Source organism: Gekko japonicus, unplaced genomic scaffold, assembly GCF_001447785.1.
Source record: "Gekko japonicus isolate JY-2015 unplaced genomic scaffold, Gekko_japonicus_V1.1 scaffold394, whole genome shotgun sequence".
NCBI classification, from domain to species: domain Eukaryota; kingdom Metazoa; phylum Chordata; class Lepidosauria; order Squamata; family Gekkonidae; genus Gekko; species Gekko japonicus.
This window is the reverse complement of record NW_015173135.1, coordinates 1,158,465-1,185,792: the sequence shown is the minus strand read 5'-3', so window position 1 is coordinate 1,185,792 and position 27,328 is coordinate 1,158,465. Positions and strand designations below refer to the sequence as shown.

General features: G+C 44.0%; 1 protein-coding gene across 1 annotated transcript in view; it reads left to right on the top strand.

Annotated features, from left to right (window-relative positions):
- Window positions 1–4,853: 4,853 nt before the first annotated feature.
- PLCB2 (phospholipase C beta 2) overlaps window positions 4,854–27,328 on the top strand; it is a gene marked incomplete at its 5' end in the record, with an annotated part of 45,343 nt that continues 22,868 nt past the window's right edge. Inside the window, 13 exons of the mRNA XM_015422184.1 lie at window positions 4,854–4,954; window positions 6,266–6,432; window positions 10,650–10,796; window positions 11,956–12,113; window positions 18,274–18,356; window positions 19,532–19,616; window positions 19,786–19,957; window positions 20,718–20,812; window positions 22,237–22,333; window positions 23,576–23,660; window positions 23,968–24,092; window positions 25,425–25,579; window positions 26,620–26,784. Of these exons, the coding sequence (XP_015277670.1) occupies window positions 4,854–4,954; window positions 6,266–6,432; window positions 10,650–10,796; window positions 11,956–12,113; window positions 18,274–18,356; window positions 19,532–19,616; window positions 19,786–19,957; window positions 20,718–20,812; window positions 22,237–22,333; window positions 23,576–23,660; window positions 23,968–24,092; window positions 25,425–25,579; window positions 26,620–26,784 (1,635 nt within the window). The remainder of the gene's footprint in view (window positions 4,955–6,265; window positions 6,433–10,649; window positions 10,797–11,955; window positions 12,114–18,273; window positions 18,357–19,531; window positions 19,617–19,785; window positions 19,958–20,717; window positions 20,813–22,236; window positions 22,334–23,575; window positions 23,661–23,967; window positions 24,093–25,424; window positions 25,580–26,619; window positions 26,785–27,328) is intronic.

Below are 27,328 nucleotides of genomic sequence, written 5' to 3'. Positions count from 1 at the left end.
TTTCCTAAACCACTACATACAGTCTATTGTAATAGCACAACACTGCTTGATTAATTTTAATTAATTAATTAATTTGTTTACTTCATTTATACCCTGTCTTTCTCCCTAATGGAAACTAAAAATCCCCTACATCATTCCCCTCTCTTCCATTATATCCTCACTACAACACTGTGAGGTAGGCTAGGTTGCGAGTGTGTGACTGGCTGAAGGTCACCCAGCAAGATTCCATGGCAGAAAAGGGATACAGACTGGGGTCTCCCAGATCCTACTGTGACACTGTAACCACTACACTACACTAGAGAAGATGGTGTCACAGTGTGAGGTCAGGGACACAGACATCCCATTCCAGGTTTCTGGAAGTGTCCATGAGTTTGTGACATCTTTACTCTCACAAAGTCCTCTTTCTTTGACTGGAATTCAAACTGTTATGAGTGGGGGGAGGATATTTTTAAAACCACGTTCATTATTGATGGCATATGGTTTTTGGAAATATAAATAATTCTGTATTTACATAATTTAATACATATTACTAAGTGTGAGCCTGGACCAGGTTCAGCCCCATTCCCACCCCCTGAAATTGAGACGTCTATGCCCCTGCTGAGAATAGCAATCTATATTAGGGATGGGTACGAACTGGAAAAATGTAGAACGTGTCAGTTCGTGGTTCATGGCTGATCCATGAAACCAACGCAATGGTTGTTCGTGGCCCCACAAACCCTGTTGAAAGGGTTCGCAGAAAGTGTGAAAAACAGCTGGGCACCCCCTGAAATTGAGACGTCTACGCCCCTGCTGAGAATAGCAATCTATATTAGGGATGGGTACGAACTGGAAAAATGTAGAACGTTTCAGTTCGTAGTTCATGGCTGATCCATGAAACCAACACAATGGTTGTTCATGGCCCCACAAACCCTGTTGAAAGGGGTTCGCAGAAAGTGTGAAAAACAGCTGGGCAGCAGGCCGCTCCCCACCGCTCGGTATTTTTGCAGCTTTTGTGGGGAACAGAAAGCTTTCTGCTCTATCCACCAACCCCCACAAACTGCTTAAAAGTTCATGGAAGTTTGTGATGGTAGACCCATCACAAACTTCAGTTCATAAACCATGAACAGTGCAAAATTCATGATGAATTTTGCTTCATGGTTTGGTTCCTGCCCATCCCTAATCCATATTAGCAAAGGGACAGCAGTAGAGCAGACAACAGGAAGGATACACACAGCTCTTATCCTATTGATGCCAAACTTAGTGTGGACACCCGATTGGCATGGCCCACTGCAGCCCAGAACTCCTGAGCTCATGCAATGTAGGTAAGGAGTCCCAGCCCTTGAGCTTCAACACTAGCTATCTTTCTACCTCTATTGTCCCTTCTGAAGTACTGGTGGGTGTGCTAGAACTCAGAGACATTGTACAGTCCATTCTTTCCAACAGTCCACACAAATCCTACTTCCCTAAATCTTACCTAGCGTTTTCAGAATGTCACAACTCAGTACAAGTAAATGTATTGTATTAAGCCATTGGCTATTACAAAATACAAAAGGCACCATAGCAATAATAAAAATTACCACCATTAGAATTAGATTAAAATTGACTACAAATCATGCTAATAAAAAGGCTAAAATGGATTTAATCAGGTAACCAGCCCCTTAGATCTAATTTTGGACGCTGCTAAAGCAAACAAAGAAACTTTATCAGATACATATGCATCATTATATGAGAGCGCAGGAATGTAATCTTCTCAGTTTCTGTGTATGTTTGCATAGCTGATAGGATTCCTGCTAGAAAATTCTCTCTTAGGATACTATATAACGGACAGTAAAGCATGTTGTGAGGAAGGTCCTCCACCACTGGCAGGCCACATATGCAGAGACAGTCCTCTTTTGGAGTGTGCAAATAGCGGCCTCCTGAAAGTGCTGTTTGCATAGACTGAAATCATAAGGCTGTAAAGGGAACTCTGAGGATAAAGTTGGAGATGTTGACTAAGTAGCTTGACCTGCAATGGTCCAATTTACAGAATTTATACCAGGGAGCCACTTTTGGATTTCAGAATTAGAGCACAATCGATCAATGCATCAGCATCATATATCCAATCCCTAAGTTGCGTGTTCTCAGCTGATGCCCTAAGGAGGTCATCTGGGATGGTATATCTTTGGATGATCATATTTATAAAGTTAGAGCAGGTAGGGTCTTTATCAAAGTGTGAGTTATGTGATTGATGGCTTATGGAGTTGGGTCTCTGATATATGTTCTTTTTCCAATATTTTATAATCCTCAAATGTGCCCGGGCCTTAAGAGAGGGAAGTCCCAATTCAGCCCTCTTCAAAGAAGTGGGAGTGCCTCTGGGCAAGGCTAAAATTCGCCTTATAAATTGATTTTCGACTACCTCCAAATTAGCCAAAATATCCTCCTTCCAACCACAAACTTCAACTCCATATAAAAGATGAGGGATGACCTTGGTGTTAAATAATTTCACTGCCGCATCAATCAGGCATCCGCCCTTTGTATGGAAGAAATGTAAAATTGATCCTACCATTCTTAAAGCTGAGGATTTTACTGATGCAGTCTGGTTTTTCCAATTCAGAGTGTCCATGAAAGTTACTCCAAGATATTTAAATGCTCTGCATTGTTTGATAAGATTGTTGAGAATAGTCCAACGGGCAATTTTAGGCTTTTTCCTGAAGACCATTACTTTGGTCTTTGCGTAGTTTATTTTCAGTGCTTCCTCACTACAATATTTCCCTAACTGCGTTAAAAGCCTTCTCAGGCCAATTTTATTTAGGGAGATTAAAACCATATCATTCGCATAAAGGAGAATTGAGATTTTTTTTTGTTGGCCTAGTGATGGAGGAAAGAATTGAGGACCTGAGAGAGACTCTGTTATATCATTGATATACAGATTGAATAATGATGGAGCCAGCACACATCCCTGTTTCACACCCTTGCTTACAGGAATTCTACTAGTTAGAGAGCTGGAGGTTCCCACTCTGATTTGAGCAGAAGTATCTCTATGTAGCTCTCGAAGGAGCAGTAATAACCGTCTCTCAATGTTATTTTAGCTAATTTTGACCAAAGGTGGTCCCTGTTTATAGAGTCAAATGCGGCGGCCAAGTCAACAAAAGCTACATAGAGTGCCTTTGTTGGTCCCTTAACCGCAGAATATGCCAGTTGGTAAAGGGTTTGGCAGTGACAGATTGTTCCCAAGCCCTTCCTAAAGTCTGCTTGAGCCGGGTGGAGAATTTGTCCCTCAACCATCCAGTCTTCCAGTTTTAACAGCAAGTATTTGCTGTATAGTTTTGCCGCTATATCTAATAGGCTTATTGGTCTGTAAATGTGTGGGTCGGCAATGGCCCCTTTTTTATGTATGGGCACCACAATGCTCAATTTCCAAGCAGAAGGAATCATACCTGACTCGTTAATCTGCATGAATACTCTAGCCAACAGAGGAGCTCACCACTTGGGGAAAGCTTTGTATAGCTCAGGCGGAAGCATATCTTCCCCCGGGGATTTTCCTGAGGATAGTGTGGCTATCTAACTTATAATTTCAGGTTCTGAAACTGGTGGCCATTCCGGAATACCTGTAAAGTCTAGGGGTGCAACCTTATAGATTTTTTTGTTGCCCTCTGACTGAGGACAATTTGATCCAAACACATAGCTGAAGTAAGTGAACCATACATGACCTGGGATATGTGCATCGATCTGGCAAAATGGGCTACTTTTTTTATTTGCCAAAATAAATTGTTTAGTTCCCAAAAACGGGAATACTTTTTTCAGACACAGCTCTGCCTAATTCATTCCAAAGGAATTTCACATGCTCTATTTTGCTTAATTAAAGATTTATATTGTGACCTGAGTTTTGAGAGAACTGATGACTGCACCCTGTCCCTATTACGCCTGGTATATCTCATGGCTTGGAGCAGATCTTTTTTTAATACTTTACATTCACGGTCAAACCAGGCATTATGAGCATGTAGAATCGGTTTCAAAGGCAGTACAGACTGGATACAAACACAGAACACATTAACAACAGATCCATAGAGTAAGATAACAGATACATGTTCTAACTAAAACAAGCAAATACATAAACAAGGACAGCTGTATGCAGTCAGCATGGTGGACATAAGATATGAAGGAAGAAAATGGGAAAGTAATACACCCATCTCTAAAATGCACACACACACATGCACACACACTCCCCAAAAGAGAGAGAGCATCCAGTTCTCTATCCTTAGCAGCCCAATCAATAGCCCTTTTCAGGACTTATATGTCTGTTGCTCCTATCTCATGTACTGGGAGAGCACACTATGTGTTATTCTCTTGGTGTGCATAATTGCCATTCAGTGTGAAAAGAGTAATGCACATATTTTGTAACTTTGATATGTGCAGATATGTACTCTTGAAAATCTGGGTTTTAGTTAGTGTGTAATAGGGCTGAAAAATGTGCACTGACCATTAAATGGCAATTACACGTACTGAGATTATGTGTAATGCATTCTCTCAATATATGAGATGGGAATGCCAGAAGCACACACTTGTAAAGGTCTGATGTCTCAGCCCAAGAATTTGAGTTAAGCCTCAGGAAGAAACTAGTTTCAGTATGAGGACTCAGTTTTAGAACACATGAAGCAATAGTAAAATAAATTGTGAATGTGTGCAGAACTTTAGCTCTGTGATACAGAATGGGTTCCCTTTACCATTTAATAGACTTTAATTACCACATGCATATCTGGACTTTGGAGGAAGGGATTCCAGCCGGTGATGATAAGTCAGGAACTCCATGGCAGTCTTGAGTGCCAGTCTTCCAAATTTTAGAAATGAAGCCAGTCAAAAATCATTCATGATACTAGTTGCTCTTGTGCTTTCAGAATGATGGTATCAATCCAGAGGACTTCCCTGAGAGTGTGTACAAATCATTCCTGATGAATCTGTGTCCTCGGCCAGAGATTGATGAGATATTTACCTCACAGTAAGTCTCCATGGGCAACTAGATACTATACAGATGAGGTGAGACTGTGAGATACAGCTAGGATATCACAGAGTTCTTACCTGCCTTTTTACCTCAGCATAATTTGCAGTGACTATTGGACTGGCTTCACTTCAGCACCTTTCAAAGTGGTATGCTCCCTTGATCTGCAGTTCCAGTGTGGATGTGCCCACCATTTTGTTAACCTTGGCCACAATCCAGAACAGAGTTAGGTACAGTTAATATGGTAAATATGCATTTGTAGCATTAAATTCCCCATTCACTGTCATGACTTCTGCACAGAGTTTTTGCTCCATGTTCCTCCCCAAACTGCACTTTCTCCTTTCCCCATGACATCATTAGAAAAGAGCAAGGGTCCAGTAGCACCTTAAAGACTGACAAAATACGTGGCATGGTGTGAGCTTTCATGCGTCACTGCTCACTTCTTCAGATATCATCAGATATCACACTATTGTTCACCTTCTGGATTTTCCCTACCTCTGCTGCATATTTTCCTGAAAGTCTGTATTCAAACTGGGTTTGGTCTCAGTGTGGATGGAAATGTGCAGATTTTTGCACCATCCTGACTATATCCACTGCCATTTCCTCTGCATTTCCCCCACGCCCACCATTTTCTTGCTGCTGGTCGGCTTTTTGCCAATTTTTAAAAATCCATTATGGATTAGGCAGAAAATGGAACATGGAATAGAGATGATCCAAATTGTTTGTTAGGGGAGGGGCCATGCCTCAATGGTAGAGCATCTGCTTGTATGCAGAAGGTCCCCCAGATTCAATCCCCAGCATCACCAGGTAAAAGGATCAGGCAGTGGGTAATGTGAAAGACCTCTGCCTGAGACCCTAGAAAGTCACTGCCAATCTGAGTAGGCTATACTAACTTTGATGGACCAATGGTCTGATTTCGTATAAAGGCAGCCTTGTGGGTTCTTTTGTTAGAATTGTGGCAGGAAGCATGGTTGGCCTTCAAATGGAACAGACCACCAGGATTTTCAAAAATTAAAGAAGTGGTTGATGAATCTTAGCTTTTAGAATAACCATTCAGTTCCCCCCAAATGGTCAGTTGCTGGCTTTATTTAATCCCTGTTCAGAATATTTCTCAGAATTGTGCAATGTTATTAATTTATTTAGATATCAGGAAAGTTGTGGGGCTGAAAGCAAACATTAGGTATGATGGGCAAGGGAAGGACAAAAAGGAACCAAACAAAAAGAGTGTGTCAGAAGTGCTGTGTTACTGACGTAGGATTTCCCAGGAACATGAAGTCACCTCTTTCTCTCTCTTCCTTTGTCTGTGCCTAGCCATTCAAAAGCCAAGCCTTACATGACCAAGGAGCACCTGACCAAATTTATCAACAAGAAACAACGAAATTCCCACCTTAATGATGTGCTTTTCCCCCCTGCCAAGCCAGAGCAGGTGCAGGGTCTCATAGAGAAATATGAGCCCAGTGGGATGAATGTTCAGAGAGGTGAGTCCTTTTCCATCAGACTTCACCGTCATCATAATCCCCAGTCTGGGACAATGACGCAGGCTTTGAAGAACAGTTCGTGCTGTTCATTTTCTAACTTCGCCAGGTAGATGAGCATAACAAATTTAGTTATGGCAAAGGCAGGAGATGTTGCAGCATTTTGTGAACGTGGTGGGATTTGGCTATAGGCTGCTATGGAACTTCTTGGAAGGCAGCTATTTGAGGAGGCCAAGTGCATATCTCAAAACTGCCTGGTTCAGAATCAGCTGGGGCAGACTTTTAACGGTGGAACCAGGCAAAAATGGAAGGGAAGGGGGGAAATAGAGAAACTCGGCCACCTTCCAGCCTGTGTCCCAGGTGGTGTGGCAAGGACTAAGAACCCCATTCCGACACTGATGATGTGCAACACCATGTCCATAAATAATAAGACCTCGGTCCTTCGGGACTTCTTGCTGGAGCAGGATGTGGACCTGGCGTGCGTGACTGAGACCTGGGTGCGAGACGGGGAGACAGTTGCACTCTCCCAGTTGGTGCCCCCTGGGTTCTCGGTCCTTCACCAATCTTGCACAATGGGGCAGGGGGGAGGAGTGGCTCTGTTCATTTGGGAGGCTTACTCCTTCAGGGCGCTCTTGGCAACAAGGCTCACCGGCATAGAGTGTGCCGGCTTTGTCTGGGAGGCCAGGGAGAGTTTGGCTGTTTGGCTGGTGTACCGACTGCCCAACGCACCGGCCGATAGCCTGCCATCCCTGGTGGAGGCTGTGTCGGGCTGGGCATTGGAGCACATGAGGCTGATAGTCCTGGGTGACTTCAATGTCTGTGCCGGCGATGCAGCTTCCTCTCGGGCGGTGGACCTGGCATCGTCCATGGCGGCACTAGGACTCTCCCCACTCACCAAGCTGGTCACACACACTCAATTTGATCTTCGCAGTGGGGGTTACAGTGGACCGGATTACTTCCATGGTCGGACCACCATGCCCTGAGGGCCTGAGTAAATGTGTCTCCCTAAACCTGTTTGGGCGGCGAGCATATTTTAGCTTGCCCACAGAGCCAAATGGGCCCTTTGTGACTTCAGCTGGCTCTTCGGGATCCATTGCCCCCCGGCGGCTTGTTGGATGAATTGGTCAAGGACTGGCATGACTGACTCTCGGCCGCCATCAATGAGATCGCTCCCAGACGCCCTCTGCGCCCTCGCTCGAGGCTGTCTCCTTGGTATACCCAGGAGCTGAGGCTGATGAAGCGCGGGCTCAGACGGCTAGAGAGACAGTGGCAGAGGGTTTGCGACGAGGCTACAAGAGCATCCTATAGGACATTTATGAGGTCCTATGAGATGGCAGTCAAGGCTGTGAAGAGGGAGTTCTATGCAGCCACGATTGCGTCTGCAAGCTCACGCCCAGCCCAATTGTATAGAATGATTCAGTCTTTGACAGCTCTGCCACAGGGCAGGCAAAATGTTAGGGAATTGGACATAGGCTGTGAGGCTTTTGCGATAAAGTCCTGTCACTCCACCACGACCTGCTGGCCACACTTGAGACAGTGAGTGAACTCAAGGCTCCATGCACGTCTTCTGGTCCCATTCTGGATTATTTTGTTCGACACAGCCTTGAGGAAGTTGACAGATTGATCTCAACGGTACGCCCAACCACATGCAGCCTTGATCCGTGCCCCTCGTGGCTAATTAAAGCTGGCTACGAGGGGTTTCGAGGAGCCCTCAGGGATATTATCAACAAGTCCCTCTCTGAGGGGCTCTTTCCCATGGGCTCTCAAGGAAGCATTGGTCTGCCCTCTCCTGAAAAAACCATCTCCCCAACAGTCTCCAATTTGCCCTATTTGGGAAATTAATAGAGAGGGCGGTGGCGATGCAGAGCTTTCTGGATGACACTTCCACACTTGATCCCTACCAGTCCAGCTTCCACCTGGGTCACGGGATAGAGATGGCACTGTTCGCCCTCACGGATGTCCTCCGGAGGCATCTGGATCAGGGCGGTGCTGCTGTTGCTAGACCTGTTGGCAGCATTCGACATGGTCAATCATCAGCTGCTCGCCCACCGCCTCACCGACGTGGAGATTCAGGGGCTTGTCTTACAATGGCTTGTCTCCTTTCTCCAGGGTTGGGGACAAAGGGTGGCTCTTAGGGAGCAGCTGTCCCGAAGGCACCCACTAATCTGTGAGGTGCCTCAAGGGGCGGTACTCTCCCTGATGCTATTCAACATCTATATGCGCCCCCTTGCCCAGATTTCCCAGAGGCATGGGCTGGGTTGTCACCAATATGCGGATGACACCCAGCTCTATCTGTTGTTTGGCAGCCAGTCGGGCTCTACCGCAGAAGACCTGGACCGGGCGCTTCAGGATGTGGCGGGATGGCTGAGACTGAGTTGATTGAAACTGAATCTGACAAAGACGGAGGCCCTGTGCCTGAATCGGAGTGGCTCGGGGTTAGGGATTCCATTACCGGCCTTCGATGGGGCACTGTTGGTGCCAGCGCTGAAGGTCCGGAGTTTGGGAGTGCTCCTGGATGCCTCCTTAACAATGGAGGCCCAGGTAGCAGCCATTGCCAAGGCAGCCTTTTACCATCTTCGGTTGATTAGGCAGTTGGTTCCCTTCCTTGAACGCAAAGATCTGGCATCAGTGATCCACGCTATGGTCACTTCAAGGTTGGACTACTGTAATGCTCTCTACATGGGGCTGCCCTTGGGGCAACTCTGGAAGCTGCAGCTAGTGCAAAATGCGGTGGCCAGGCTGCTGATGGGTCTCCCTATGCAGGAGCACATCCAGCCTGTGCTAAAGTCGCTGCACTGGCTGCCAATAGCATTCCAGATCCGCTTCAAGGTGCTGGTTTTGACCTTTAAAGCCCTATATGGCCATGGACCTGTCTACCTGCGGGACTACCTTTCCCCACATGTCCCCCAGAGAGCACTGCAATCTGGGACACAACACTGCCTGACCCTTCCTGGCCCTAAAGAGGCCAGGCTGATAACGACTATGTCCAGGGCATTTTCCTTGGTTGCACCAGTATATTGGAATGAGATCCAGGCCCTGCGAGATCTCCAGCAATTCCGCAGGGCCGTGAAGACGGAGCTTTTCCACCAGGCATATCAGTCAGACTGATGTCACACCATCTGAGCCTTGCCGACCCGCTAAGGCATGTAAATGGTAGTGATTACACTGTGGTAGACATTTAGATATAATATATATTGAGCCGTTTTATTTATATTTATTTTATTTATAGTTAAACTGTTTTATATGAATTGTTCGTGTTTTTATGTGTATTGGTTTTATTGATGTTGTAAGCCGCCCTGAGCCGCCTAGATGGGAGGGCGGGATAAAAGTCAAACAAACAAATAAATAAATAAGTTTTACAGGCCGAAGCATACCTCAGGTTGTGCCTGTTATTGACCATTTGCATTAGCTGCGGATTGGTTTCCATACCTAATTCAAGATCCCTGGCCATATACTATACTGTTTTGAATGAGCTCAGTTTATCCTCCCATATGTGCCCTCCTGTTCCCTTGCATCAATGGAGGCTGTTTTTCCCGGGAAAAGACTTCTCAGTAGAGGTAGGCAATCGTGGGTTTAGTAGTGCAGTTATGAGATAGCTTCCCCAGGTGTGTTTGTGTGTATGTGTGTGGGGGGAATGCAGTAGGTGACGATCCCATATAGTTTGAGGGATGCAAATGAAGACTTTTAAAATTCTCACAAACTATTAAATATGGTAAATTCAGCTATTTTCACACAGTTGATGTCTGCACCTGTTTTATATTGTCCTGCACTGGTTTTTTTTCTTTTGTTTTAAATTTTGCCTACCATTAGGAATTTGAATAGGATTATATAAATAAATACATTTTTCTTTTCCCCTATTTTACAAGGAAGAGTTGGAACTAGGTGCAAGAATTTGAGTTGTTGTGTTGGCCATGCTTATAATAGAGGTGCGTTGGTAGTAATGGTGATGAGTATCCTATGGAGAGTGCCAGGAACCCTGATAATTGTTGGCCAGAGCTGTGGGTCGGCTCTAAACTTAGGGATCAGTGCTGGACTCCTGAAACATTTTGGGACAAAACAAAATATTCATGAACAGAGTTGAGAAGTGGCAGATGTAAGTAGCTACCACCACACTTCCTGTGACTTGGATCCAATAAAACACAAGAGCAGAAATATCCAAGCTTACTTCCTTCAGGACCCTGTAGACCACTACTACTAGTAATTGTTTCTTTGTCTTTTAGGGCAGCTATCTCCAGAGGGGATGGTTTGGTTCCTGTGTGGTCCTGAAAATAGTGTGATATCACAGGACAAACTATTACTGTTCCAGGACATGAACCAGCCACTCTCTCACTATTTCATCAACTCATCCCATAACACATATCTAACAGGTATGTCCTGATACAGAAACAGGTCAGAGTCTACCAGGTGCCTTATTGCAAGAGGACAGGTATTGTTTCATTGCATGCTGCCCAACAAGTTTGTGAATAATAGAAGTGCCCAAGAGTTAGTGCATACTCCAGATAAAGTCATGTGAGTTTTGCATATATGAGAAGAAACTGCATAAATGCCCACCATGTTCTGTTTCACTGAAAGCCGTCATCCCAGTTGTAGAGCCAAAATCACAGTCATCATCAGTCACATTTTCACCGTGCCTTCCTCCATGGAGTTTGGGGGGGGTGTTCATTTATGGTAGAGGGGGGAATCATGTACACATAGTATATAACCTATCTACCTAAGCTGTTTCTTCAGGCAGAGGAATCAGTTTGCCCTCTCATCTCTAGCATTCAAAATAAAGGTTACATTATGATCATTACACTGTAAGTCAGATTGTTGTACATATTAGATTCCATGTCAAAAATGAAGTCAAATGAGGAGGAAGTTCTTGTATTTTATTGTAATGAAGTATGGAAAACAGTTAGGCCAAAGGACCCATCAAAACTGACTGCTTTCTTCTCAGCATAATCAGGAAAAATACCTCTTTTAATAGGAAAACAATTAGACCAAATAGTTAACTTCTTCATCTTCTTCTTGAGCATATTCTGAACATATTCAGGAAATACATGATATTTTATACATGGACTGACATCATCAAGAAAACAATATTCAAACAGCATAATTGGTTACAAAAGACAGTGGTAATTTGAGTAATAATCCTCTGATTGGCCAGATATAAAGAAACATATCTACGTTAAACTAAGTGTTTACTTAACCTAACCTAAATGATAATGGGCAAGGATTCTTCATATCAGACTAAAATCTTATCTGACCCAGACATTGAAAGGTTTGCCCTAAGAACTACAGAATCATGAACTTTGTACCTATTATGTTGTCTGCTAACAATATCAGACCTACAAGAGGAAAGCCTTCTATATAACAGGCCTTTCTAACATCCTAATAAAATATTCCTTAAAGAATAAATCTATAAAAACCAGAGAAATATGAATATGAACAATCAAGAAGGAAAAACCTATATATGAAAATCTTTATATTCCCATTCATACTACAGATGACAAACTTCTTGTTCCTTTTACTGCACTTTTTTGGTAGCTGGGCAATTTTCTGGAATTTCATCTCCAGAGATGTATCGCCAGACCCTTTTGGTGGGTTGCCGCTGTGTGGAACTCGATTGCTGGAAGGGAAAGCCTCCAGATGAGGAGCCCATCATCACCCATGGGTTCACAATGACCACTGAAATCCTGTTCAAGGTATAGAGCTCTCTGGAGGTTATTTAATTTTTATCTACTTATCTGTTGGATATATATATTGTATTCCACCATTTCTCCAAAGAACTCAGAGAAGCAGTCTGGCAGTCTTTAAGCAACAGCTGGAAAAACACTTTTCAGGGATGCTCTAGGCTGATCCTGCATTGAGCAGGGGGTTGGACTAGATGACCTGTATGGCCCCTTCCAACTCTGTGATTCTATGGTTCTAAGCCTTTTCGCCCCCAACAATCCCATGAGATTGGTTTGGCTGAGTGATAACAGCTTGCTGGAGGCCAACCAATGAATGGCACAACTCCCAGAATGTGTATACCATAATAATGTGTGTGTTTCAAACTGGATTTCCTTCATCCAGGGCATGATGGAGAAATCAAATCAGTATGGGCAGTTTTGTGGAGGCACAGATGGACAAGTGGTTAGATAGGCTTGTATGTAGGCCTGTAAGAACAAATTGATGTGGGTACAAATCACTGTCATCCTAAGTGAAGTTACACCCTTGTAAGCCCATTGACATTAGTGAACTTAGAGGGGTGCAGTTGTGTTTAGAATCGTACTGCATATGGCAGGTGTATGGACTCAAATGATAATGAAGGGACAAAAAATAAATAACAGGAAATCATTTTGTTTGGAATAAGGAGTAGACAGAGGAAATGCCTGTCATGGTAATTTTCATCATTTAATCTCTGTCATCATGGTATGGTCAAGATCAGGCCTTTATGTGCATAGGAGAATCGGGGCAAAGCAATCCTGTGCCACATCTCTGCTGCAGTGGGCAGCTGCTGCATAACCACAGTGGTGCTAGTCCTTTCCCTATGGGGATAAGTTACGGGCAGCCAGCAGACAAATTTGGTGGGTTTGCAGTGTTTTCTGAGTGTAACCAGGGTAATGTCCCTAGCAACCATGCCACTGTGCTCTGTTGCCACCCTACACATTCGCGGGTGTCCTTTGATCACCGGTGGGCATGCTTCCCAGCCACATTGCCGAGGGCCCTCCCGCACCACCCATCAGTGGCAGAGCAGGAAAGGAGGCCATTGGGGAGGGCTCAGGTGTGGGGTCATGCAGCACTACCCTCATATCCCCCAATTGCCTCCTCAATGGGGCAGAAGTGGTCTGGGGCTGGAATGGCCGTCACTCCACTCCCAGAGCAATCGGTGCCCAAAGACTGTCATTCTAAATTCATTCAGCATTCATCATGGCTTCCATGTGTGGTAATGTATTGCGATGGAACCCATGCAAGTCATTTGGCATCCCTGACTGCCAGTATGTCCAATGGGCATTCAAGCTTCTCCCGTTGTTCCCAATGGGCAATCCTGCCGGTTGCTTTAGGACATCCCCTCTTGATGCACTTCTGGCTGTCCCCAGTGTCCCACGTGGCATCAACAGCCCCTCCAGGTGCCTGCCAGCTGCCACCACAGATGTAGACAACCCCTCCATGCCCCAGGAGAAGACATCCCTCCCTTGTGGTAGGACTGCAGCTGCTGCTGCTCAGTTGCCATCCTGGGCCCCCAGCAAGGGCTCTGACTCCCTTGCTACAGCATGCAGGATTTGACTCAGGTGCCCCTCTCCGCTACCAGTGCCCCTCCAAAGACATCGAGTCTGCCCACTGCATTGGCTCCCCCCAGCCACTGACTCCGGGGGCCCCCGTGATCTCCTGCCCCTTCAGTGATACCTTCCCAGATGCCTTCCCCCTGGGTGACAGAAGCCCCCTCCTAGAGCAGACACACAGTTATGAACTTCTTTCATTCATGCTATTCATTGCCCACCTTTTTCAACAATGAGAACCTCAAGTGTCTTACATTGTTCCCTTCTCCTCTATTTGATGTTTACAACAACCCTCTGAGGTAGGTTAGGCTGAGAGTGTGCAACTGGCCCAAGGCAACCCACCTAGCTTCCATGGTACAAGTGGGGATTGGAATCTGGGTCTCCCAGATCTAGTGTCACACTCCAGCCACCACACGAAGCTGGCTCATTCACCCAGACCACCCTCTGGGCCCTCCCCCCTTCACACAGCAGCCTGCAAAGTGAGAGAGGGGGCCGGTTGTTAGGTCAGCTCTGGTGGTGCTGCTGGGCCTCTGCTAGGTTTGGCAGAGGACCATGATCACTGGCACCTGCACAACTATCCACAGCCACCCAGGCACCCAAGAGCCCTCCCTCTTAGACATGTCATTGGGCAGCCCTCAGGGGGAGTGACAAATGGGATGGGGAGGGAGTGGGGCAGGGAAAGGTATGGAGCTCCTGTCATGTAGTCAAAACCAAACAGACAGAGACACAGTTGTGACACAACACAGACTTTATTGAGGTGAGGTGTGAAGATTCCACTCACTACCTCCCTGGGGCCATGGGGAAGAGGACTGAGGATCCCCAGCACGATATACATCTAAGTGGGGTGGAATTGCAGGTTGGAAGGGCTGGCCAGGTGAAACACTCCATTCCAAGAGGAGGGCTGGGACAGCAGACTGAGCAGAGTGGTTTTAAGCAGGCCCATAGCTACATTGAAGCATTCTGGGGCCCAGCCCCCCGACTTCCTACCAAGGCCCCACAGCTTCCCCACCTGTCAGCAGCCCCACAGGCTCCATCCTGGGCTGGCGGCCGAATCGGGCAGAATCAATTTCGGCCAGCAGAAAGACCCCCACATGTCAGTTTCGGCAGTACAAGCCAATTGGGGAGTCTTTCCGCCAGCCGAATGTCATTTTCGGCCCCATTATATCCTATGGGCCATTGAAGTAAATGGCTAAAACATAGGGTATATTCTATGGGGCTGTAGGGGAGGTGGTTTGAGGGAGAGGCTCCAAACTCACAGGGTAGCTGCTGGAGCCTCTCCCCAAGATACCCACTATGTTTCAAGAACATTTGACCAGGGGGTCCAATTCTACGGTCCCCCAAACAGGTTGCCCCCATCCCCTCCATTGTTCTCTTTGGTGGGAAAAAAGTAATGTTTTTTCCCACCATAGAAAACAATGAAGGAGATGGCGGCAAACTTGCTTACCTGTCAATGTGTGGTTGTCCCTTCGGGGGGAACATCCAAAGGTGGGTTACTTGTTAGGGTTCTGAAATGGGAGAGGTCAGCTACAGCATATAGATTTTGCTCTCCTCCTTGAGTGTTAGTGAGAAGTTCTCGCCCTGTAGTGCTAAGTGCCCTCTCTGTGTTTTTTCCACCACTAAAGGGCCTTGCTGCATGCTCTAAGTCCAGACAGCGGGGAACTCTGAGACAGAGTCCCATGCTGCATGCCCTAACTCCTGAGTGGGGGTCTGCAGTGGGAGGGAAAATTGGTGAAAATGCCCTTTTGTCATCAGAAATGGACAGCAAGAGACACATCGCTTTGATGAAGATCCATATATCTTACTTAGTTTGACTGTTAGGACCCTCAGCAATAGTTGCAGGGCCTGAAGAAGGTCCTTGTTTCCCTTTAATGCTTAAGTTCTTAGTATGCATGTTGTCTGTGGTGACAGAAATTTCACAGCCCAGACATCAAGGTTACCACTACACAGCACTACTGAGCTGATAGGGCAAACAAAGAGGACTGTGCAGCATTACTAGAACTGTAATTGTACAGAAGGATTTGGCTACATCACAACAATGAACCTTGGAAAGGAACCACAAGTCATTAGCATAGCAAGCTTCTTTCATTGTAGCTTATATAATATATATAGATCCTCCCCTCTCCAATTTTTGCCTTTGGCTGATTTTCAACCCCAAATAGGTGGGAGTAGGGAGTTGATTGGCCCCTGCTTTGAACCTGGAACAGTTTTCTTTGAAATGCAGTTCAAGTGGTTCTTTGAAGCAATGCAGCAGCAGCCTCCCCCTAGCCATTAGTTGCTTGTTCAGTCAGGTAGGATTTCTCTGCAAGTGGTGATACGAAGTCCTGGGCCATGTTACTCCCTGGTAAAATTCAATCAACCTTTCTAAAGTTACACCCCAAGGTTCGGTTTGCTGTAGAACAGTTGCATGCTGCTATAAAATAACAAGGTATACAGTTGCATGACATTACTAAATGAATGGAGCAGGAGCAGGAGAAGGCAGATAATTATAGAGAAAGCAATGTTACCATAAGCTACCAATTAGTAGTGAAGGGAAAGGAGAAAATAAAGAAAACTGAATGGCAGCAGCTCAATAAAACATTAGGAAAAATATTATTTCCAAAATAAATAAATAAATTAAGAAGTAATAAGTGATGTTGAGAAACTGCCTACTGGATTTGCTTTGAGAATGTTAGAGCCTTATGGTTTCTCAGTGGTTCAAAGAGTTTGTCTCTGAGGACTCTCTTTATTCATTATGGGGTGGTGGTCTACATGTAAAAACTTCACTACTGCAGTTCTAGGAAACCATGACTGGCTATAGCTCTCTGCTTATTCAAGGCAGAGCTAGGTTTTTCAAACTGCCTTGGTGGCTCTTGTGAGGGCAAAAAGATGGGACAGAAATTTTGTAAAATAAAATAAAGAAATTAAGCATAAGGACCCCAACACCATGTTTCCCTTATAGTGCTAATGCAGGGGCTAGGAGAGGGATTTACAGGGGAGTGTTGGTGGGAAGGAAGGAGAGGTTTTCTCCTGCCTGCTGATTCTCCTCTGCGTATGCCTTCCCCAGGATGGTTTTTAAAGATTTTTCCCTGAGATGTGGATTGAGCCTGTTGGGCACAGACAGCCTGGGGTGGCATTTGGCAGGGCTGACTGACTGAATCAAGACCCTCCATGGATGTCACACCAAGAAAGATTGCCTCTGTCTTCTTGTCCAGCTCCCAGAGCCTCCAGGGTGATTTGGGCCTCCTGGAATTGTGTGCATCTAGTCTTGGTGGCTTGGGGTGGGGAAGATTAGCAGATGTGGAAGGTATTAGCCTGACTCTTGCATGCTGATCCTGCTGTAAGTACTTCCTTATGTTGAAAAATGCAGGCTTGAGGCAATACAGAACCTGAGATAACACCAAATTCTGCACTCTGTACCAAAGCAAACTTGGTTTTGCTTTTGTGAAATGCCTTGTACAATGGCTGTTAAGGGTGACCCAGTCCAACTGCTTGGTTTTGCTTCATTGATGCAGGCCACATCAACATTTCACTTTCTAGTTCTAATCTAACTAGTTAAAGCAGTCAAACCTTCTCACTGTTAGTGTGGACATAAGACTTCTCACTGTCCTCTTATGTTGCTGTAGTCTTGCTCTCTTTCCTGTTATTGGCCTGGGTATAATGCAAGGCTCAAACAAGGATCAAACAAGGTTACCTGCTTCCCTCTCCCCACATTATTCCTGGGGCTGTAGCACCCACATGGGTACTTTCATACATGCTGAACAATGCATCGTCAATCCATTGTGCAACTGGTTTCTTCCTGTGAGAAACAGCAAAATCCACTTGCAAATGATTGCTAAAGTGCATGGAAAGTGGACTGAAAGTGCATTGTTCAATGTGTGTGAAAGCACCTGGAGTAATAGCCATGTGATCCAGAGGCTGCAGTGGGGGAGGGAGAAGGAGACAAAATTGCTCTGTCCTGTCTCTTCCATCAGCAGTGTTCCATTGGTAGAAGAAGAAGAAGAAGGGAGTGATTTTGTCCTCTTTCTCCTTCTCAGGAATAAACTTTCCTAGGGTTGGAAAGGACGGCTGGCTGGAGAAGGAAGTCAGGAAGATCAGTGACAATAAACGGAAGATGTAGGATCCAACATATTATCAGAGCCTTTTTACAAATGTGCTGAATTTGAGTCCTGGCACTTTTGGCAAATTTTATGGAACAAAGTTATAATTTAGCTACTTTTCAGCCCTGATACAGCCTGATAGAAACCCCAAATTCAAATTTTCTCCTCTTTTTACTTTTTAAACATACTCTGTATCAAGAATATTGGATGCTGGTTGGGAAATTATCACATAAGTTCACTATTATGCAAGAACTGAGAGATTGCTCTTTGCCTCTGAGCATTCCTGTATACACTTGTTGACAACTAGAGTTCTAACATTAAAAGGAGCAAAAAAAAAAAAACCAGGACTTTTTAGAAGGCTTGGCTATTAAGAAAAACATACAGAATTAGCTGCTGTGCAGACCTGAAACCCGGAAGGAAGGAAGGAAGGAAGGAAGGAAGGAAGGAAGGAAGGAAGGAAGGAAGGAAGGAAGGGCATCTGGGTCTGCTGTTTTCATAGGCTCTTTTATGCCTCTTGCCTCATACAGGACGCAATTGAGGCAATCGCAGAAAGTGCCTTCAAAACCTCCCCCTACCCTGTGATCTTGTCCTTTGAGAACCACGTGGACTCGTGAGTATGAAGGATTTGTTGGCTGAGGAAAACTTCCTCTTTCAGGGATGGGAAATTGGAGGGTGGGAGGGTAGAGGAATGCATTCATGGAGGTTGAATGCTCGTTTTATGGATGTATTGAGGCATAAATAAATAAATTAGTGAATATTCATGTTAGTCCAAATTAACCAGTGTGGAGCCCAATACTGTAATAGTTGAATTAGAGAAATTAACGATGAAAAAAATATCATCTCAGAATAACTCTTAATCTCTTCAATGGACTTAACTTCAATGGACTTAAAGGGTAACTCTGTTTATGCATTCTTAATACACTATTGTTAAACACCTGAGAAGGGAGTGGGCTATTTATTTATTTAATTCGGAGTATTTCTATGCTGCCTCTCCAGAGGATGTGCTGAAAGCGGCTTGCATAGTAAAACATTATTTATTTATTTATTAAATTAAATTTCCAAACTGCCCTCCCTTATAAAACAGAGCTCAGGGTGATATACAACAATAGAATACATCCATATATTAAATTCACAGTTAAAACAATAAAAATATAATGGTAATACAATAAAAATACAGTAACATGACAAAAACAGAAAAATAACACTGAAGTCATAAAAAATTAATAGCTAGTAAGAACCCAGCATTAAAAACCCACCAAAAGCATTAAAGAAACACAAACATTTTGCTGCTTAAAATGAGGCTTCTAAAACAATTGGAAGCAGACAAAAAAAAGCAATTTTAAAGAATCAACCCCTGAATTGGTTAAAAGGTAAAAAGGTGTTTTTTGTTTTTGTGTGTGTATGTTTTGCCTGGCATCAAAAGAGAGCAGGGTAGTCACCTGGCAAGCCTCAAAGGGAAAGGCATTCTGTCAGCAAGGCTCCACCACAGAAGTCCTGTCTCTGGTCACCCTTCTGCATCACTTCTGCAGGCAAAGAGAGCAGGGCTTCTGAGGAGGATTTTAACTGGTGGGCTGGACAGTATGAGAAGACACTGTTATTCAGGTACCCTGGCCTAAGCCATGGGTAGGGCCTTAGAGGTAAGAATCAGCTCTTTGAACTTGCAAAAACAGCTCTGAGGCAGTGACAGGCCCTTCTAGTTTGGAGCAGGGATGATGCCAGTCTTCAGTGGTGCTATTAACAGGCTCACCTTGTTTGTGGCTTAGTCCTGCATTTCTTATTCATTAGGCCCAAGCAGCAGGCTAAGATGGCTGAATACTGCAGAACCATATTTGGAGATATGCTGCTGACAGAGCCACTGGAAAAATTCCCAGTAAGTAAGACAAGGATGCTGAATTGTTATATGGGAGGAAGGCTTCATGCCTTCAGATCAGGTTTTGTGCTGCTATCTTCTTGGCAGTCAGTATTACCTCTTGGTGAGAGGAATCTTGAAATCATGACCTTTGCATCAACAGAAATGGTGTTCTTTAAAACTTTTGCAGCTTAAACCAGGAGTTCCACTGCCAAGCCCTCAGGATCTCTTGGGGAAAATATTGATTAAGAACAAGAAGAACCAGTTCACATCTGGGGAGAACCAAGACACTTTGAAGAAAGTGAAGGATCCAGAAGATGAAGTTGCTGAGCAGCCCACACCAACAGACAAAGATAGCACAGGTGCCAAATTAAAAGGGGTGGACCTTACCTTGGGGAGTTGGTTTTGTAGGGTTCCTCCAATGCAAGTTAAGTACCAATAGGCTTAGGATGGAAGCAAAAGGACATGATCATTTTAGAACACTACTCTATTTAATAGCAATTAATAGTTTCATCAGTGGCTAAAATGGCTTCTTCAAATGAGTGCCTATTTGCTTGCTTCCCTATCTAGAGCATTCATCATTTTCACATGCAGCCTAGCATTTTGATGGGATTATTGTATGTTTGCATTGACAAGTCCTGTTTCTTTGAAGAGTTAGCCATCCATTAGTTCCTTCCAGCATGCCAAGTGGCTGTAATCAGTCATCCCAATAAACCTTTGTTTGCGATGGGCATGAACATGGCTTGTTGTGATATCTGAATGCAGCCTTTTACTTGAAGGTAAGACAAAGCAATAATGTTGTTTGTTTTCACCATGGACATAAGAATTTGGGAACATCTAGGGAGGCAGCACTGAAAAGTTCATAGTCCCATTGCAAAAACTTGCTTTGGCTATGGAAAGGAACATTCACCCATCCAATGGCAAGATCCAATCTGTGATATTCATCACACCTATATATGTCCTGAATGATAAACAAACATACATGTGTGAATTAGCACTTAGAGGTCCAGATTGGATAGAGAGCTGGGGGGAAGGAAATGTCCTCTATGGAGGCATTTCAGGTCACAAGGAGGCTTTTGGATAGACTGCTGATAGGTTTGCATGTGTGTTTTGAATACTTAGCCAGGGCAGGTGAGGCAACTGAAGAGGTACCTGAAGCAGAAGAGGACCTGGAGGACCTGAATGAAGAAGAAATAAAAAAGATGCAGTCTGATGAGGTATGGATACTGCTCGCATGTGCCTTTTCCATTGGTAGAGCCTTGTGGTGGCTTGGTTTGAACATTTTTTGGAGGTTACACCTATGCATGTGGATTTTTTTCTTCCTTCAGTGATAAAGGATGAAAGTAGTCGATGTAGAAATGGCCTTCTATTTTTCCTGTCTTTATGAGAGATAGGAGTTTCAGCTTAAATGCAAAGCCATAGACTGTGTTGTGTTAATGGTCATTACAAAAATACAGTTCCATTATGAAACAGTTACTTAGCACATTTTTCTCCCTGCTAAGTGGAATGTGTGATGTTAACTTGACTGGGAGGCAAGATTCACATATTGCTTTTACTGACTCTAAAACTGATAGCCCTTGGAGCACAATTACTTCAAGTGGTTGTGCCTTTTATTTTCTTACTTAGCGAATGTTAATCATTTTCATCTTCACCTTCTTGATGGGGCTGCTGGGAAATTTAAGATCCTCTCCTAATCACACTGTCATTGTGAAAGCCCAGCTAAAATGAATGGGATGTGTCCTAATGGAATAGCTGGAAGTTCACAGCATAGCTGTAATTATTTTTATTGGTCTCAGTCCAATTCAGTGCAATCACACCGATTAGCTCTTTGGGTTGGAAGTTGTCAAAGACAAATACTACATCTACCCTCTTAAACCCAATTAGAATACAATTCAAGGGGGAAAGGGTTAACTCATCTCTTATTGTGCCTGATGCAGTTTTGACCTTACTGTGGATGTTTCTGAAAGAGATCTTATCATGGTGGGTTTAAGGGATTTTAATATTTTTATTGTTTTATTTGTATCGGCCTGTCAGCCGTCTCCTATGAGCTGCCCAGACCCTGTTTACAGGGTGGGCGGGGTATAAATGTAAATATAAATAAATAAATGGATCGCCATCATCTCATCCAGTTTGGCCCATGCAATGTTACCATGGCAGCTGGAACAGGGGACCAGCCACCTATAGTCCTATCTGTGTACACTGATCTTCATCCAGCTCAGGATATATGCATGAATAATGTATTTTCCTGCACATAAGTGCACGCCCTTCAGATTTTTAATGTTCTTTGAGATCTTTTAATGAAAGTCATTGTAGAAGCATAGAGCAGCTACTGTTGAGGAGGAAAGCTCTGTGGTCTTCATGGGCTGCAACTCTGAATTCTACTCAGTGACTGTTCACTATGACTCGGCCCACCACTGGATAAAACTGGGTTTCCTGTAAACAGCCGGGTGTGTGTCTGTGCTTCTAAGTCTAGTAGGGTAGGCATGTTAGTCTGTTGCAGCAAAAACAAATGGGAGTCTTGTGGCACCTTAAAAACCAATAAATATTTACTATAGTGTAAACTTTCATGGACTCTTATGCTCCAGTAAAAATGTGTTTGTCTGGGTTTCTTTTCCCCTATAACTGTCCTTGTTTTGCTTAGGGTACTGCAGGTCTGGAAGTGACAGCTTATGAAGAAATGTCCAGCCTGGTTAATTACATCCAGCCCATCAAATTTGACACATTTGAAATATCCACACGTAAGGACGATTCCCCCCCCCCCCCAAATGAAATGTTTCCAAATAGTCAGAGAATGTTATACTGGCCATGTCTGCATTCGCAGGCATTTGGAAATCATCTGCTTGTTTTCCTCTTAGGACTTAACTGTATGCTACAAGATGAATAGGAGGAAAATCAGTATAGAGAGACAATATGGAACTGGTGGGGAAAGGGCTTATTACCCCCCTCCTTGCTATTCTTCTCCAGTTGCCCACTCCAGAGGCTGCTTTTCCCTGAAAAAGAAATAACCATCATGATTTTTCGTACACATTTCCCTCAGTGCTTAGCCCCTAAGGGCCACTCCCAACATGATGCCTCTTCTGCATTGAAAGTGATTCTGGAATTTTTGGTGGGAAGGTAACAGCATTCCGTGCACCGTTTCCATATCTCTCAGCAAGAAGAAAGAATAATTCAGATGGCCTGGAAAGGTCTAATTAGGATCATGCATAAAAAAAAAATGCTGTTGTAAAAACATGGACAGTGGGCAAAATTCACCTTACCCAATTCCAGAGAAGACTCAGCTAGGCCAGATATATCATTCCGTTGGCTGCCCAGCTCCTGTCCCCTTCTTGAATCCCCAATGCTACCTTCGAATTTAGGCTTGTGCAACAATGCTAAAGGAGTCACCTTTAGCATAAGCCTGTTATCACATTACATCAGGAGGGCTTAAAGTTGTGTGTGACAAGGTCTTCTGAACTTCACAAGTTGTGTGTGACAAGGTCTTCTGAACTTCAGATGCCTTCAGAGTAAGGAGGGATATGGGAACAGGGTAAGCACATGGTCTTAGAGGAAGTAAGGGACAAGAGGAAGGACCTGAACAGGTGAGGAAGGGATGTTGTGATTACCTCACAGTAACAGCATGATGTTCCCATGGCAGTAGCCCAAAAATACATGCAACCATCATACTTGAGAATAACTCCATTTATTTTGTTGGTAAGCAGTTGATCGTTGATCGTGGATTCCTCTCAGAACTAAAACACTCGTTATGATGTTGTTGTTTGAGTGCTTCAGTTTAACTCTCCTGGATCATCTGATCATGTCTGGAAGGCTCCCCTAAGCCCAAGTCTTCTTTTATATGTCTTGTTTCAGCTTTGTGCCAGAGAAGTATATACTGGTCACATCTTGATTTGTGAGGAGTAGTGCATGGAATAGAAGAGGAGTGTTTGGAGCCATAATACCAGGAATGAGTCACGTTTTGTATTTTTCCCTTGGCTTTTTTCCAGAGAAGAATCGAAGTTATGTTGTTTCCTCTTTCACTGAGATGAAGGCTTACGAGCTGTTGACCAGATCTCCCATCCAGTTTGTAGAGTATCCTTATTTCAAGAGCCCTCCTTCCTAAATCATACCTTGATGGTGGTGGTGATAAATATGGGCGTGTGCATTTTTTGTTTTTGATTTGTCTTACGTTTTAGAAACAGGATTCTTTTTGCTGAATTCCAGACAGAAAAAGACTTCCGTAATTTACAAAGAATTGCAGAGCAGCCAAATACTTACCTGTCAACACCTGTCAAATGCCAATAATTATTTCACTTATTTTTAAAAAATGATCCACTACTCCCAGGATGTGTATACTATAATAATGTGCAGAGATGGATTTCTTATCAAATATATTCAGTTATAACAAGAGGCAAATGAGTCGCATTTATCCCAAGGGTACCCGTATGGATTCTTCAAACTACATGCCTCAGATGTTCTGGAATGTTGGCTGCCAAATGGTGGCCTTAAACTTCCAAACAACAGGTGAGTGGTGGGCTCCTCTGACAGCTTCTTCCCATTTGAGTCTACACTTGTGCTTTCAGTCCTTTCTCCCTTGCATTCTTTCCAGTCCTTGCTCATTTGTAGTCCTTCATTCATTTACTTCCTGTTGGGGCTTTTTTGTAGTAGACATATCTTTGGAAAATACGTGTGCTTTTCAAAGAAAGCAAGTGAGCTTCAGAGCTTAAACCACGAATTGTCTTTTATTTACATCAGGGACCAGCTCCAGGGCCATGGCCTAAGGAATCTAGGAAGAAAGATGGCACAGGACTTAAATGTATCTGAATCAGGACTAGAACCGCAGGGAGACAGTTAAACCAATGAGCTTGTTTTTTGGGAAACATATCACTTGCTGGTAACATCTCTATTTTTCAGACAGACTGAAATGGTGTTATGGGGCTGTGCTCTTGTGGTCAGGTATATTAAATCACTGTAAAGAAGAGTGGTTTTTATCCGTATTCAAAACATGACTAAATATAAATCTGATAACATACAAGAATGACAAAAAATAAATCATGTGGTAATTGCCCCTTAATATAAATATCTGTAACTAGAACATGGAATTTCTTAGGACTGGTGATATAGGGAAGACATGGGAGGTGAGGAATTTTGGGAAAGGAGATAACACATGGGAGAGCTTCAGGATGGAGAAAGAGGACCAGCTCTTGAGGGTGAGCAGCACCAAAGTCCAATGCAAGGAGAAAAAAGGAAGACAGTACTGGGTAGAGCCCTCTATATCCCAGCTTTCCAGATCTGACCCTTTCTCCGTGACCACATTGGTGCAGTGGTGAAAGGTGACTTTGTAGGCAAATAAACATTTTGAAGCATACCTAAACCCATACATCTGATAAAGTAGGCTAGGCTGTTGTATGAAAATGGAAGGGGAAAGACTTGCCAGCTCTACCTCCCACTGGAGACCTCCAACTCTCCTCATGTTGTTTCTGGGGAACCCCCCGTCCCCTAGGGGGCATTTGGGGCTATAGCAGGAGGGGAGAGGTGAAGAAGCTCTACTCCAGTAACAGAAGTCACTTCCACCAGTGGAGAGTTACCACAGGATCCAAGCCAATAAATCAATTCATTTATAAGATATTAGGGTACTTTATAAAATTCCTTTGGTACAAGACTGTTCTGACATCTGCATCCATTGCACAAAACAACTTTACTGTGTAAAGAAGGTTAATCCCTTTGGTGAAGCATAAAGCATGCTGAGGACTTTTATAGAAAGATACTGCTGAAGTGTAACTTCGTCCATTTTCCATACACATACTAACAGGCATACCTGTCTTTGTCTATCCTGCTTTCTTGTTCCTCTCACAGATGTCCCCATGCAACAGAACATGGCTCTCTTTGAATTCAATGGGCAGAGTGGATACCTTCTCAAGCATGAGTTTATGCGTCGCCCAGATAAGCAATTTGACCCATTCTCTGTGGACCGCATTGATGTAGTGGTAGCAAGTACATTGTCAATAACGGTAAGTACAAACCACTGGATTGTTCGTGCACCCGTTGCCCTTTCACCAGGGGTATTAAACTAAGCCCTCCTGTGTATTTAGCACTTAGCAAGGCTCCTCATGGGAAACTGCATCTATTGTGTTGTGCAAGAGGGTGATGGTATTGTAGTGACATTTCCCCCCTGGTGTTAACAAATGGCATGAAATTTAAAAAAAAAACAACATTTTCCTTAGCAAAGGATGACACAGGCACTTCTGAAATAAGAAACTGTAAGCCCCCCAAAATCATGTGGCACAGCTGTCTTGGAACCTATACCACTTCAGCACCCATATGGAGACTACAAGTTTGAATGCTCCTCGCTCTAAAAATTAGGGCTACGCAAAATGTCCACACGTACATTTTCAGCGCTGAAGTCATACTTTCTGGTGGCTGGAGATGCCCCCCATGTTTCTCACCTTGCTTATTTCTGAACTTAATTTCATTACAGACCCTCCTCTGAAAAAAAACCCCAACCCAGTCACCTTATTCCTAGAAATAACTGATACCACATAGCAGACCGATTTGACTATGTGATAGTGTAACTGAGGACAGTGGAAGCTAATTCGAAGCAAAGGGATTGCATCCTTTTCCACAATGTCTTCACTATCAATACACAAACCTTTTGAGCCAGTTTGAACCTCAGCCAGAAAGGTGCTTTTTACACAAGGTGAAATTGTTCCTAAAAAGCACTCCTTGTTTCTGCTCAGTATTTGCAAAAAAGCTTCCTGCATTTAGAAATGTAGCACATTAAGGAGAAGACTGGGTTACCTGACCTGACTGCTTTGCATGGGTAGGGAGACTTTGATATATACAGTGATGCTTTCATCCAACCACTTTCTGAAGTGATGTGGTTCCAGGAACCACTGTGCCCAGGGGCTTTATCTGAACATTCAGATCAGCCCCATAAAGAAGGAAATTAGGCATACTTGCCCCAGAAGTGAAGAGAAAGTCAGACCCTAATATGGGCAGGACTGGATTTAAAAAGCGATACTGTGTTGATCTTGTTTCTATTCATTGGTAGATAATTTCTGGCCAGTTCCTCTCAGAGCGCAGTGTGAGGTCCTATGTGGAAGTGGAGTTGTTTGGTCTGCCTGGTGATCCCAAGCGCCGATACAGAACCAAACTGACACCAGCTGCCAACTCAATCAATCCTGTATGGAAAGAGGATGCTTTTGTATTTGAAAAGGTAACAACTCTTCAGATCAGTGATAAGCTTGGTTTCGATTCTGATCATCCAAGGATCAAGATTAGTTTCTTCCAGAGGGTGGTGGTAGCATAACACCGAGCCATAGCGTATACTGTACAGACACCCAGAAATTACATGGTTGTTTAACAAGAACCATGTGAGACCCTGACAAAGATTTCATGGACCAGAGGTTGATATTAGAAATCATCATCACCTATATATCTGTTTCTCAAGTGTGGGCAGATCTGCAGATGTCCAAATGTAGAGATCGGGCCCACAATGAGAGAAAGGAGATTTCCCTCCAAATGCATCCACTCCAGGTGGGCAAAAAAGTCTTAAAAGATATATTGGGGGTTTAACCCCCCCAAAAAACCAATAACGTTATCTGCCTTGGTGGGGAGGGCAGGGTATAAATTGATTTAAATACATAAATAAATGTGCAGATTACTTACCTGTGCAGCTGATGCAGTGGTTCCCGGGGGATGGGAAGCAGATAAAAGGTAGATTGGTGGGTGGGTATGAATGAGAGAAGGAAGTAGGGAAA